The sequence below is a fragment of the Nannospalax galili genome, unplaced genomic scaffold (assembly GCF_000622305.1).
Source record: "Nannospalax galili isolate Female #2095 unplaced genomic scaffold, S.galili_v1.0 scaffold973, whole genome shotgun sequence".
NCBI classification, from domain to species: Eukaryota; Metazoa; Chordata; class Mammalia; order Rodentia; family Spalacidae; genus Nannospalax; species Nannospalax galili.
This window is the reverse complement of record NW_008334020.1, coordinates 1,992,117-2,006,687: the sequence shown is the minus strand read 5'-3', so window position 1 is coordinate 2,006,687 and position 14,571 is coordinate 1,992,117. Positions and strand designations below refer to the sequence as shown.

At 32.8% G+C, this 14,571-nt stretch overlaps 1 protein-coding gene across 7 annotated transcripts in view; it reads left to right on the top strand.

The window, feature by feature from the left end:
• The window catches only part of Cacna2d1 (calcium voltage-gated channel auxiliary subunit alpha2delta 1), a 499,112-nt gene that overhangs the window by 433,491 nt on the left and 51,050 nt on the right, over positions 1–14,571 (top strand). For 4 of the 7 annotated variants that reach the window (XM_017797133.2, XM_017797131.2, XM_017797132.2 and 1 more), the window contains exons 14-18: positions 857–906; positions 2,292–2,381; positions 6,242–6,319; positions 8,199–8,273; positions 8,537–8,611. In XM_017797133.2, the coding sequence (XP_017652622.1) occupies positions 857–906; positions 2,292–2,381; positions 6,242–6,319; positions 8,199–8,273; positions 8,537–8,611 (368 nt within the window). Of the gene's footprint in view, positions 1–856; positions 907–2,291; positions 2,382–6,241; positions 6,320–8,198; positions 8,274–8,536; positions 8,612–12,025; positions 12,083–13,776; positions 13,874–14,571 lie in introns of all 7 variants that reach the window. The other 3 variants (XM_017797130.2, XM_008828992.3, XR_003848843.1) reach the window with 2 other exon arrangements.

Here is a 14,571-nt window from a genome sequence, read left to right as displayed (position 1 = left end):
CCCTGGCCAACCCTGCTAGGGATGGCACTACCCACAGTTGTCTAGGCAGTCCTGCATCAATTAGCACGAAGAAAATGTCCACAGACATACCCACAGGGGAATCTGATGGAGGCAACTCTTCAACTGAGATTCCCTTTTCCCAAGTTGACAATTAAGGTTATCTATCACAAGAAGTAACTTTAATAGGCATGGAGTAAAAATAAGATTCAGAACATGCTTTCTATATAAAAACACACAACAAATTTAGACCTATTCAGGCATCTAATCATAATATTGAAAATTCATGAAAAGATGTATTATATTGAATGGTACTTAAGATATATAACAGACGTGTGCATATATTTTCTCTGAGTGACTAAATTACTGTTTTTGAAAACTGACTCTTGCCTTCCTTGATATTTCAATTTCATGCCATGAACCACTTCTGCCTTTTGTACTCAGAAAAAAAAAAAGATGTCTTTTGAAGAATATACTGTGGTAAATATAGCACTAAGAACTTGAATATATTCCAAAGTTTACTTAGAAAAATACATGCATATAATAATTATGTAATCTATCTGTCCCTTTAAGAATATCTTATAAAATATTTTAATAGTTCTAGCTCCCTACTGCCTTGTAGATGACAATACTTGTTTTATACTAGTTCAGAAATATAGCAAAATACCTTACAAAAGTCTGTAAGTTTGTTGACAATATTTTTAATCAAAAATTTTCTGAATTCATCATTCTTATTTAGATTTTAGTGTTTGCTCAAGTTAGAAGGAAAGCTATCTTTTTTCTCCTACACAAACATGAAGTGATTTTATGGCCCTTTATTATAATGTAATACTTATAAAAATATGTATGTGCATTTCAGGTTATTATTATGAAATTCCCTCTATTGGCGCAATAAGAATTAATACTCAGGTATGGTTATTTAAAAGTTGTTGAAATTGCTTTTTTCAAAGTTAAGATTACTTTCCTGGAAAAAGATGATCATTTTCCTGATTTAAATAAGATCAACATGGAGAAAATTGATAAAAATAGAAAAAATAATTATATAATTACATTTGTATAAAATGATACATAATGTGGTAATGTGTTGGTTTTGTTTCATTCAACAAGCAAAATATAAATAAAATTATGTGCATAGTATTCTCAATAGTTAAAATGGCATTTAAAATAGCTGGATATTGTGGTACACACCTTAATCCCAGAACTAGGGAGGGGAGACAGAGACAAGCAAGTGTCTTTGAGTACCAGGCCGCCCTGGTCTCCAGAGTGAGTTCCAGCTCAGTCTACTCTACATAGTAAGACCCTGCCTCAGCCGCACTCCCCAAAAAGAAGGCATAGAAAATGAATACAATAAGATTTATTAATGGTCCCATGTTATCTTCTGTTATTCTTTTGTAATCATTTACATGACTCTTTTAACCATATAGAACATTAAAAAGTAATTATTCTGGACAAATTATGCAAATCTTAGTTAAGGCTACAATTCTTACCCCAAACCTCTACTAGTCTGTTTACCTGTTTAAAATTAAACTTAGCATGGGATGAATTATTGTTGTTGTTTTGGTTTGGGGATTTCTGTTGTTTTAGTTAGATGAATTTTTAAAAATATTCCTTCTAAATTACATTTCGTAGAATTTAGTGATTTTAATTCAAATATTCATTATTTTAAAATGTTTGAAAATTACTATTTAAAAATAATCGCTCAATTTTAAACATGGCTGAGCATGTACAAAATACACCAAGTCAAAATTTAGGATGCATAGCATGGCCTTCGTGGAAGTGCTCAGTGCACACTGAGTGGTAAAATGAAACAGAGGCTGCATGTGAGTCCGGTGTCTGGATTTGGCACAGTGTTTCATTTATTTTTGATATGTTTAAATGCAGTTTTGAATTTCAGCTAAACAGTTTGTGATATGAAAGCAAGTATGTGGTTGTTTTATTATTTCAAATTTGTGCAATTTCACACAGTATATCACCGAACCTTAAATAGTTTAGATCAACATGAAGCAATTCATAAGAATATATTTCACTTATCATTGACTGTTCTTTGAGGAACAATGTTCCTATTGGCACTAGAAAACAAAAACTAAAGGACAGATATTGTGCAAATAGATAATAGAATTATTTAGATAGACAACATGGAATGCCCCAGGCAGATTATTACTTTGATTAATGATTTGATTCCATATTCCTTTTTAATTTTTAACTTTCCAACATTAGAGTTATTTTTAAACATAGTACTCCTCTGAGGTTTTGTTGTTGTTGTTGTTCTTATAACCTTTCCTTTGTATAAATAGGAATATCTGGATGTTCTGGGAAGACCAATGGTTTTAGCAGGGGACAAAGCTAAGCAAGTCCAATGGACGAATGTGTACTTGGATGCACTGGTAAGAGAGGATGGCCTGCTCAACCAAAAACTGTCATAACAAAAACACCCAGGTGACATTTCTTCTTTGTAGGTGGCATTTCCCTTTTCCTAATCATTAAATCCTTTCTAAAATTCCTGCTTTGTAAGCTTCATTGCTAGAATTTAGATGATGTGTAGGAATTCCTTGATATGTATAAAGAGAACCACACATGTATAGTTTTAAGTTTTTCTTGATCCACTGAAAATACGGGTTTTCTAACCTAGAATATGAATATATGGGAATTTCAGCAATTTTTGATCTTTTGAGATAAGAAGATAGTGCTGAATATTGTATAAATAATAAACAATTTTTCCAGATTTTGAACACAAATTTTGAAGAACACGTTTTTAAAGTAGATGTCAATTGGTAGCTACCTGAACAATGTACCCACCTGTAGCTTGACTTCTCCAAACTCTGAAGTATGTTTAGCTAACTAGGCAGAACTCTGATCCCACACTGAAATCATTACATATGTAGTCACCTCTTCATAGAATCACTGGCTTTAAGTTCAGACTCAGACATTTTTATGGAAATATGACATTGAGGTGATCAAATCTGATTTGAAATAACATACACATATTAGATTGTCCATTATGCACTGGCCATCTTAGCACTGGTGTTCTATCATCGTATTTTAAGTAATAATTTTTGTCTGGGAGTGATTTTGTTCTGTGCAGGTCTCTTGAACATGTATACAGACAGACTTTTTTAATGCAGAAAGAGTTTATTATAGCAATTCTTCCTCGTGGGGAAGTAAAGGTGCAGGGGCCTAAAGTAGCTGATCACAGTATGTCCACAGTCCAAAGAAGAGAGCAGTGGGTGCTTGTACTAAGTTCCCTATCTCCTGCCACTGGCATATAAGAGATAGTATCCTGGGATGGGGATGGTGCTAAACGTACTATAATGATGGAATGGCTCCATTAACCACACAGCACAAATTATCCAGCCCAAGTAAGCAATAGAAATGAATTTGAAAATTTTTTGTTTTATTTTTGCTTTGCTGACATGAACGTTATTAATACTTATAATACCTAAGATTGGATCCTTTACCTAATCTTAATTTGAAGATGTATTCATCATTTACCAAAGAAATTTACTAGAGATAATCAAAACACTAAACTGAAAAGCAAGTACTGATTCGGTAATGCCCTTTTCCCTACTTGGAGTCCAATTCTATGCTTCTCCTACTCCTCTAAATGCAATGATGAACCCAAAGGACAAGATGCACCCCATTAGCATGACTTATCATTTGGTTCTTACAAAATAAACACACACAGGAAGTTAGAGGGAAAATAGGGACTATTAGTAGCAGCCTTGCATGCTAAGAAAGATAAAGTGAAGCTTGCTTACCTCAAGGCCTAGCTGAAATTACTGTCCAGAGTTCCTTCTTGACGTTGCTTATTTACTTAAGGTCACATGGTCATCTGCAGCTATGACTAAGATGTTTCGGTTGTCCAAATCCATCACAGGACAGCACATGATAGGAGTCCATAGTTAGGCCCTGCTGGATTTCTTATGGCCAGAAGTTCACTAGCCAGAAGGTCTGTGTTGCTGGCAAGGTTCTTACTGATAGCACAAATGAAGTTTGGAGGAAATGTTGATTTTTAATGTTCCGTTGTACAAACTGAAACAAAATGAAGAAAAATGGGGCACTCAAGTCAGATGTTCAAAAGACACAGAGAGTGTTCTTTCTCTCTACTGATTTGAAAAATAAATGACCCCTCAAGACCTCCTAGCTGTTCATTTAGTATCATTGCACGCAACAGATTCAGAATATCTGTCATTTGAATCATCAGTTTATTAGCAAGGAAACTTGTATTTCAAGAACAAATGTGATAACTATAATGTGAAAAATTCAAAGACCTCTGGCACTTCAAAAGAGAGAATTTTATATTTTGGATTAGATTGGGGGTAGTTAAAAAGCGTTGACATTTTAGCTGAATGTAAATACAAGTTATGTTTCTCTAATTCATGGTAAAGAAACAAAACGACACAAAAGCATCATATGTTAGGATCCTTGGGGACTCCTGGTGTAGGAATAATACAAACATGTTGTCACCCATAGAGACACCGGACATAAAGACAGAAACAAGAGTACAATGCTGTGGAGAAATCATTTCATTTGGAAGATAAAGTGAGGCTCTTTATATAAAAAGAGAAAGAGGAGGAGTTGAAAATAATTATCAAGCTCTTGAAGGCAGAAGTCTTTTTTTTTTCTTTCTGTTCTATAGAGATGTGTGCAATACCCAAAACAAAGAATCCACTTTGGGGTCTAGTTGTTAAGAGGGAGGAAATAAAAATTAGGCACCTATGAGTTCATCCATGGTTGACTTGAATTTAACTAGTCAGTAATCTAAGATCTCATTTCAGGGTACCTATTACTATTTTTACAAGCATATTTTGGTAATATGTACAAATTCAACAGTGATACACAGACAAAAGACAAAATCAAAGTATACCTTGGCCTTTGGTATTATTTTTGAGATTGTGATAATTTATAGTGTAAATTGTGACTTAGAAAGCTTACTAAAAGTGATCACCAAGTTATGTTTTTGTATTCTAGTTTTTTAAATTTATCTTTAATCTCACTTTATTGAAGTAGAAAGTTTTTGTTGGAAATATTTATTTGCATAAATGATGTTGCCTTTGCGTGTCCTTGTGTGGGACTACATAGAACTTATTTGTACATCCACACATACCTCATTCTGGAATTTTATGTGTTCCAAATAATTTGGTATTTGTTATACTGGAAACTTTTCAATGATCTGCACCCCCATTCTCAGTCAGTTTCCATTGTTTTTTATCTTCCTGTGTACGGTTGTGAAGAAGCTCCTTAAGATATTATAGCTATAGCACCAAGCTGTTTCTCAAGTCAGAATAGAACTTGTAAGATTTGGGTTTGAAATTGTTTTCCAGAAGATTACTAATACTTTCTCACAATGGCAAATTGAAAATGTTCTTGAGTGAATTTTGTGAAATTATACTTTGAAATAGTGTTAAATATATCTATCTTCTACCTATCTAATGCATACATATATGTGCATATATATGTGCAGAGATAATGGCCACAGATGTCAGTAATAAAAAAGCAGACTTTGACTTTGATGAATTTCCACAGAGTCAATGTGTGAAATTATGTGTTGATTAAGAGGATCGCACTATGTCTTTTATAACAAACTGCTTCATAACTGGATTTTCATATTTGATGTTTGCAGTTGGCCTTTCCATGCCATTTTAGTTTTCCCATAAGTAATATTCATTTTGTGAGCTATTTAAAAGTAATATTGTCTTTTTTGCACATCACAGTATTCATCATAGACTATTCTAGAAATTTAGTATCAATAGCGCGTTTCTTATTTGAATTGTATTATTCAGCTAAACATTTGTGATATAGCATGACATCTTTGACTTAGGGCATAAAAATCTAAAAATGAATCTACAAAATTAGCTTTTTGAAAATCATTTAAAGTGGTATTTTACTACTAGTCTTCTTTGGAAGCACCTGATAGTATGTGAACTGTCACTGTGGGAAAAGTGTGGAATAAGCTCAGTTACTGGAATGTTGCAAGCTATTAAGCATTTGTGTAAATTGATTTGCTTTATCTGTAAGGCTTATTAGTCATTGCATAGTTCGAAGCTGTTTAATAAGTCTATTATTTCTAAGGCATTTTGATTGATTTTTTTAAATGCACTTTAAAGATATTCAAAATTAGTCACTAATATTCTGTGACTCTTTACAAGGTAATTGTAAAATGAAGTTTCCATTTTCAAAGGTTGATACAGTAGGACAAAGTTCAAATTGTTACTTTCATTCTCCTTTTCTATCCATCTATTTTTAGGAACTGGGACTTGTCATTACTGGAACTCTTCCTGTCTTCAATGTAACTGGCCAGTCTGAAAACAAGACAAACTTAAAGGTTAAAAGTTAATTGATAAAATTAATAGTAATAAATGATAAACAGTGATGTGGAAACTCAATGTGGATAAGATATTTCTATAAGGAAATACATATGATGTAATTGTCTTATGAGGCCACAGGTCAATGGCAACAATTGTCCTTGTGATAACCACCTGGGAAAAGGAAGTGCAGGTCAAATCCTTGTGGCCCTAGAGTCAGGATTCAGCTTATTAATATGGTTTAGCTGTACCCTGATGAAAAACCAAATCAGATGGCAAGTAATGGCATGACAAATGGACAATAATACTGTGTGCATGAATTTTAAAATGCATTGGAGATATTCACAAAATTAGGAAAAAAACCTACAAAAACAAAAGCTATGTTTCTGTTTAAATCAATACTGATAAATACCTTTATTGACTCCTTACTTTTCCAGTTCCCAAACATAGCTTTTTAGCCACAACTTTAGGATCTAAGTAATGAGTTTCTTTTTTATCCTAATTTTTAAGATTTGGTGAAAAATATTTAATAAACATGCTCTATTTCTATAGCACTGAATATTGTCATTGTATAAGAGGCTATCTACTTAAAATATGTAATTATCAAACTTATCTTGTGCCCATTTTGTTTATTATTTCTCAAACTCAATTTGAAAATAGAATTGCGTGATGGAGAATGATGTAAGATAGTAGAAGTTATGGTCTTTTTAATGCTAAATACTTACAATGTGAGTGGTAGTGCTGATGTAAGGGGATATTTATTTTCAGTTTGTGGTTCAATGAAACTTGCTGCACTTAATCATTGTTTCTTTAGTTTTAATTAATCTCAGTTGGATGTCTCATTTTAATAATGTAACCCTATTTCTCTTTGGGGTCCATTGCAATCTTAAATATCTGAGTTCTAAACTTGGAAATTCATAAAGGAGTAATTCTCTCTGCTTTTCATATGTTTTAAACTCTCTGTATGCTCTTTCTGTAAAATTGCTTCCATTTACTGGCTTCATTTGGTCCAGGATTGATTCTTAACAAAAGAGCATAGTTGTTGACCTGACTCATAATCCATCTGCACTAACAGAATTTAAAACATTTTTGTAATGAGTGACTAGATTTTATAATTTTCTTGGTAAGCACATTTTAAATTTATTTAATATTCTATGGAATCCTATTGAAAACACATTTCAGAACACAAATTTTAAATGTCATCTTCATCTTTATTTTACATGAATAATATAGGAGCAATTTGGCATGTACCTTCTTTGAGTCGGTACTAAAACCATTGCGATGCCAATGGTTTACATTGAGAAGTTGCTAACAGAGTGCTTGGGGATTTGTTACCAATAAGGGCACATTTTGACGAATCTCTAAGTAGACCATCATGTTATTTCTTAATTGTAATATTCCAGTCAGTCCATACACAGCTGCAACTGTTGAGTATACATTAACATATGAAAAATATGAGGATTAAAAGATAGAAAAAGTATCATAGTGTGTATGTAGTCATTAAATTCTCATTTGCATTAAAGAATTAGTGTGATAAAGTTATGGGAACAATCAAAGCTGACAGTCTTCAAAAATTGACATTAAAAGTTCCTTATCTGACATACAGAGTGTGTGTGTGTGTGTGTGTGTGTGTGTGTATGTGAGTGTGTATGGGTTTTTTGAGATAGGGTCTCACTATGTAGCCCTGGTTGGCCTGGAACTCACTATGTAAACTAGGCTGGCCTCAAACTACAGAGATCTGCTTGTCTCTGCCACTTGAGTGTTAGGATTCAGTTTATATTTTGATGTGTATTCACAAATGTGAAAATCATTGGTTATCACAGCAAAAGGATAAATATACACTGGTTCAGGAACATAAATTTCTGGTATAAAGTAACTAACTTTGCCATCTCCTTATAGAACCAGTTGATTCTTGGTGTGATGGGAGTTGATGTGTCTTTGGACGATATTAAGAGACTGACTCCACGTTTTACAGTAAGAGGCAATTTATTCTTTTGGCTGCCCTTTCTATTTCAGAGCTTTGTACCACTACAGCTTATCCAGAAAACACTTAAGTACATCTGAAAATCTTGATGCTCTCCTATTCAAGGATGTCACAGTTAAAAAGTGTAAAGACACCATATTATTCTTTAGTATCCTGTAAGACTTCTATATAATAAATAAACTTTGCAAATATTTAATGTGGATTTCAGATTGTGATTCAGGGATCTCTAAGCTCTTTTTCCTCCTTTGTTCAGCTGTGCCCCAATGGCTATTATTTTGCAATTGATCCTAATGGTTATGTCTTGTTGCACCCAAATCTTCAGCCAAAGGTATGTATATAATTTGTTTATTGTAATTAGTGTTTTTTGTGTAATTAATGACAACTATCAATAGGATTGTCACTCTAAAACTCATTTTTATAGCCTTAAAGACAAAAGAAAAGTGTAGTGTGCCTCCCTTAATAGATGATAAGGTTACAAAGGACAACACATGAAAATCTGAAAACAGGCTTCATTTTCTCTTAAAAATTCAGCTGAAATAATATTCTGTTCTGAGGCAGCCCACCTTGTGAACTCCACTTTCCCATCTGTGACATTAAGGCTCTAGGCGTCCAGACATGGTGTGAACTCGATAAAGTTTAGTGATGTTCTTTCTACCAGGCCACATTTACCATGTACTCTCTTCCTACAACTTTCTCCACTTTCTATCTCCCAGACTGAGGGACTTTTTAATCACTGTGTTTATCCAGAATTCATAGAATTCAGTAGCTGACCTATTTATTCTAATCTTTATGCCTCCTTTCCTAAAACAAACTTTTTTCACAAAATATGTCATTTGATTTCAATTTTCATTAATGCTTATTAAAGCATTACTAGAAAAACATTTATCTAAATATAAAATTACAAAAATCTTATATAATTGCATTTTTATAAACATCTTCAGTTTATCATTTAACTTTGAAGACTAATCTGAAGGTACTTTATCCTTTGTAAATTCTTGCATACTGCCTCCTTTTCCCAGGGTATGGATATTAAATGTTAGTCATATATCAGAAACACATTTTACAAGCACACATGAATTTCTGACATTTAAATATTGTTCAGATCAATAATTAAGAACTACTGACACAGGGTTGTGGTGGTGCATGCCTTTAATCCCAACACTTTTGAGGCAGGCAGATCTCTGTGAATTCGAGACCAGGCTGGTCTACATAGTGAGTTCCAGGTCAGCTGGGGTTGCATGGAGACCCTGTCTCAAAAAGACCAAAAAGAAAAAAAGAAAACTACTGACACTGAGTTCAAAAACATGAACATTTTAATCCTCATTCTGAAATGTATTTTCATGTGATCATTTTACATTATGTTAAATGTATTATTTTTATAGAGACATGCCCTGAGTGCTTTCTAAAGTCACTAAAGTATCGCAGTTCTTTAAAAGGTGGCATGTTAAATTATTCTTTTAAATCATAAAGTGTTAAAATTTTTAAGTATTAGTGTTAGTTTTTGTATATCTAGTATATTTTAAATTATACCTCCTACTTAAATCTAAAGTCAATAAAAGTTTGTGCTACAGCAAGAAAAGCTGTAGTCTATAACCTCCCCTTAAGAACTAATATACATCATAGACAAAGCATTTAAAATGAAAGCAGTGCATGTATGATGGAGAAACAGCACTCATCATCTAGAAGTAAGTTCACTCAGATCACCTTCACAGTGGAATGAGTAGTCATAGTCTGAAACAGGTTTTCCATTCTGTATTCCTCTAACAGTGGTCAAAAATATCTAATTACTACTTTAATGATGCTAATGTATATTTGAGTAGTTTGAATAATCAGTTCACCAAAATTAGTAAAATCGTAACGAAAATACAAATTTTATATAGATGTCTCCATTAAAAGCTCGTTGATTTTCCTCTGGATTATACAGTAAATATTTTCTACTATTTCATGTTAGAGTATTAAAGCAATCATATGATAATAACTATGATTAGTTTAAAAGATAGTCCAGTAAAACACTGTTTCAGTAAACTATGAAATAAGTCTGAATAATCAATGTACTGTTTTTTTCTGAAGTTTTTTCTTATACTTAAACACGTTTATGAATTTTCTTCACTAATGGGGTGAATATGATGATTTTTATTTTATAATACTATGTCCTACAAAGGTGTCTTCAGGAACCTCATAGAAGGATGATGTAGTATAAGATGATAATTCTAGACATTAAGTAAAGGCCAATAGAAAAATGCATGGCATACTATTGAAGCTAACCTTAACTCTTTTATCAGAACTCTGTCAATATAATTGAAAGAAAATAAAGTTATATTCATAGCACCCATTATTATTTAACAAGGTATAAATTTAATATTATGCAAGTATTACTGCATCAATGTTTCCTGATTTCTTCCTGATACTATACTATTATTACAAAATATTTTAGTGTAATTTTGTAGTTTGTAGAAGCTTATAAAAGGGCCTTTTAAGTAATCCAGAATATCAATCAATATATAAGTCACAAATTTCTTGTATTTCTGTTTTCTATGGATTTGTCATTTGTTCAAAGTGTATGCCCCTCCCCACCACCATGACCACATTTTAACAGTGAATTATCTATTCTGGTTTATCCCACTTTTTTATTTCTCATTAAAATAACTATATTGTTAGATACTTCATTTTGACAAACTCTGATAGATATCAATTATATAGACAATTCTGTGTAATGTACATCCTGGAAGTCAATTTTTGAAATAAATCTAGTGTTATTACAGAATGCTCTTTTAGATTAATAGATAGGACCTGTTTTTATTTTTTCTGATAACAAAGGCAAAAAATTTCAAATGTTCAAGATGTTTTAATATCCTGTAATATTTGTTCATTCCAGATGCTATGAGAAAAATAAACACAGACTAATGGCTTCTGAACAATAAAAACTTATTTTTCACTTTTTTCAGTTATAAGACATGCAGGACTAAGGCATGTGTGTTCCTTCCGGGCAGACAACTTTTCCCTCTAACTGTACATGGCAGAGGGGGCATGGGGCAGGAAGTCCGGCTTCTTTTATATGAATACCAATCCATCATGAGGGGTGTACCTCCATATCTTAATTACCTCTCAGGCCTGATCTTCTTATATGGCCCCATCACTGAGGGAGGACTGTTACCAAGGAATTTGCAGAGGTCATTTCCAATATTTATATTTTTCTCATTTAAGTCATACACATTTCAACAATTTGTATTTTTCATTTATTTATTTATTTATTTATTTATTTATTTATTTTTATTTGTATGAGTGTTTTCCCTGCATGTGTGCATGTGCACCATTTCTGATCCCCTGGAACTGGAGTGACAGACAGCTGTTAACCAGTATGTGGATGCTGGTAAAAGAACCTGGGTCCTTTGCAAGAATAGCCAGTGCTCTTAACCACTGAGCCATCTCTCCAGACCCAAAACTTTGTATTTTTCAATTTTTTTAACCAAGTACATTTACCTGTGGCAAACTATGTCTCCCATATCTCTACTTTTTATATACTTAAGGAAAAATGGGAAAAAAGAATTCATTTAAAATGATTTGTACTAGCATTAACATTTTTGTCATCATGAACTGTATGATACTTACCAAGTGCATTGAATTGTAAATATGTCACTGGTTCCATTTCTAATCACAGAAATGCCTGACTAAAGTGGACTAGAGGATAGGACTCTTGTTATGTTGGTATGTAGGATAATGTACTATTTCTCTGTCACTTCAGCCTATTGGTGTAGGTATACCAACAATTAATTTAAGAAAAAGGAGACCCAATGTTCAGGTAACTGTGAATGAAGGTAGACTTAGAAGCGCTTTCAAATTTGCCAAATCAGTTGGGCTCAAGCTTCTGTTCTTAAAGCTTATAAATAAAGGCACATTCCCTGACATTCAGGCTTTCAGGGCATGAGGTGGGAATGAGCATCCTTTCTCAATAAGCTCCAGAAAAGTGCATTAATCATGGTAAAGGGTGTGCATTGGCTGAAAGATTGCTAAGGAAATTTATCTAATAATAATGTTGATCAGAGTAATCAGAATGAGATGGCTTCTGATGAAGAAATTTGTTATTAAATTTTGTGACATTAATCATATCTATGTGTTCCTAACAGCGTGTTGTTAGATTGATTTCTAAGTGCAAATAAAGACACAGTTCCTATGTTATAAATTCCATAAACCAGATATTTTTAGCTACATTGTTCTTCTTATTTATACAGTGCAATTTTTGGTTTATAAGTTAGAGAATTTTCCTTTCATCTAATTAAAAGTGTTCCAAATTGGAAACATATAGTACAAATCTTTTGTTTGGCAAACTATTACAAACTCATCTTTTCCTTGCTAATTACAAACCTATATGCTTACTTCTGTAGGCTCATTATAGGTTCTCAGCCTAAGAGGACATTTTCCACAGCTTAATCAGAGAATTTCAAAATCTTAGAGAAAGTTCACGAATATTATATCTTTCCCTTTTCAAGCTACCACTTCCTTTTTAAAATTTGATGACGTTCTAGTGAAGAGGCAGTATGACGTTAAGAGATTCTTAAGTGTGGAATAGTGAGCTGAGATCCTCTTTGGATATATTGATAGTCAACTCTGCATTCTTGAGCAGTAAAATAAACCAATCCTTGTTCTCTGTCCTACATAGGAAATTAAATATATGTATTTATTGCATGCCCCATCTCATGAAAGTTCTGATTGAATTTAGCCTCTGAATAGTTTGTAAAGCTTCCCAGGTGTGGAGAAACTCTGGGCTAGTGGAAGCTTTAGTTCCCTCCCAGGTCTAGAACTCTAAGACAAACTGAATCTCATGTTGATGCATCTGAAGGTCTTCAGATCTTTTATGATTCTGGTAGAGGTTAAAATTATCTGTATGTCTTTCTTAGTCTATGAAATTGTTTTGTTACTTTCCTTGCATGTTACTTTTGTATTATCTTAAATTATAGTTTTTGTACTCGTGTGCATTTTAGTGAATTTTTATTTTACCATAACCTCAAATATTGCATGTAAATATTATGACATAATTACAAAATAAGCAACCTGAATAATGGTTTGTTTTACTTTTGGTTTCATTCTAAGCAAACTCCAAATGACAAACTAGCAACCACATAAGACTTCTCAATTTGGGGAGCATTTTTAAACTATGAGATATTATATTAACACTAACTTGTACTTATTGCAAATTTAAAATTTGTTAGCATCACATACTCCTTTTGAGATTATGCTAGTTGAAACTCAAATTCATGAGAAATATTGGATATTGATTCTGTTTTTAAGCAATGCAATTTCAGGGATCTTGAGACTAAATAGATTTCTTAAACTCATTCTTTCTTAGAAGTCTGTGCTTTTCAATTTTCTGGTCCTTATAGAGATGAGAAATCATTTTAAAAACATGTTCTGCTAGATTGCCATTTGCCAATATATGTGATGCATAGACATTTTTCATTTATGATTTCATTTTCCTCTCTGTGTCTTTATATGTTGGATTGGGACATGATCTGCATATTGCCAATTCCTCCTGATAATGGCTCCTCCCTGCATGCTGTTTGGGGCTGGTCATGCTATGCATTATCCATTGCATGTAAGAAAAATATTCTTATTTCTGTTTTCATTTTATAATTTGATTGCCTTGACTTTGTTTTGCATTGAGTTTATTTAAATTTTAGTGCTTACTTGGTGTTTGTGTAAAGATGGTTTATTTCATGGGACCTTAAGAAATTCTGAAACATTATATTTAATTTCATGTGCTTAACAAGAAATCTCAATACTGATTTTTATTTTCATCTTGAATCCTCATTTCAAATATTTGCTACCAATGTAAAACCTATAGATCCAAACAGTGCTGTCTTGTCTTTTGGAAATTCCACTACTTTCTTTCAGTATTATAGAAACTTCTGATTGTAGTAACAGAGTTCTTAAGCAATGATTTTTTTTCCATTAAAAAAGACAGAGGTTGGGTACAGTGTCTTAGTGGTAGAGTGCTAGCTGAGCAAACATGAAGCACACAGCTCAATCCCCAGCTCCCTCCACCCCTAAAGAAGATACAAGGATCACCTCTAAACAGTTCAATTTTTTTTTTTTTTTTACTTAAAGAATCCTTATTCATCGAATGCCATGAGAATTTAAACTTCTGGTTATTTTAAATGGATTGTTCCCTGAAAGGAGGCATCTTTACATAATTATAACAGAGACAGATGCCATGTGAGGTACACTGCGTCAGTTTTCCATCTGAACATGATGTGCTCATTTAAATGTATTTTATCTACTGCTGTTGTCTTG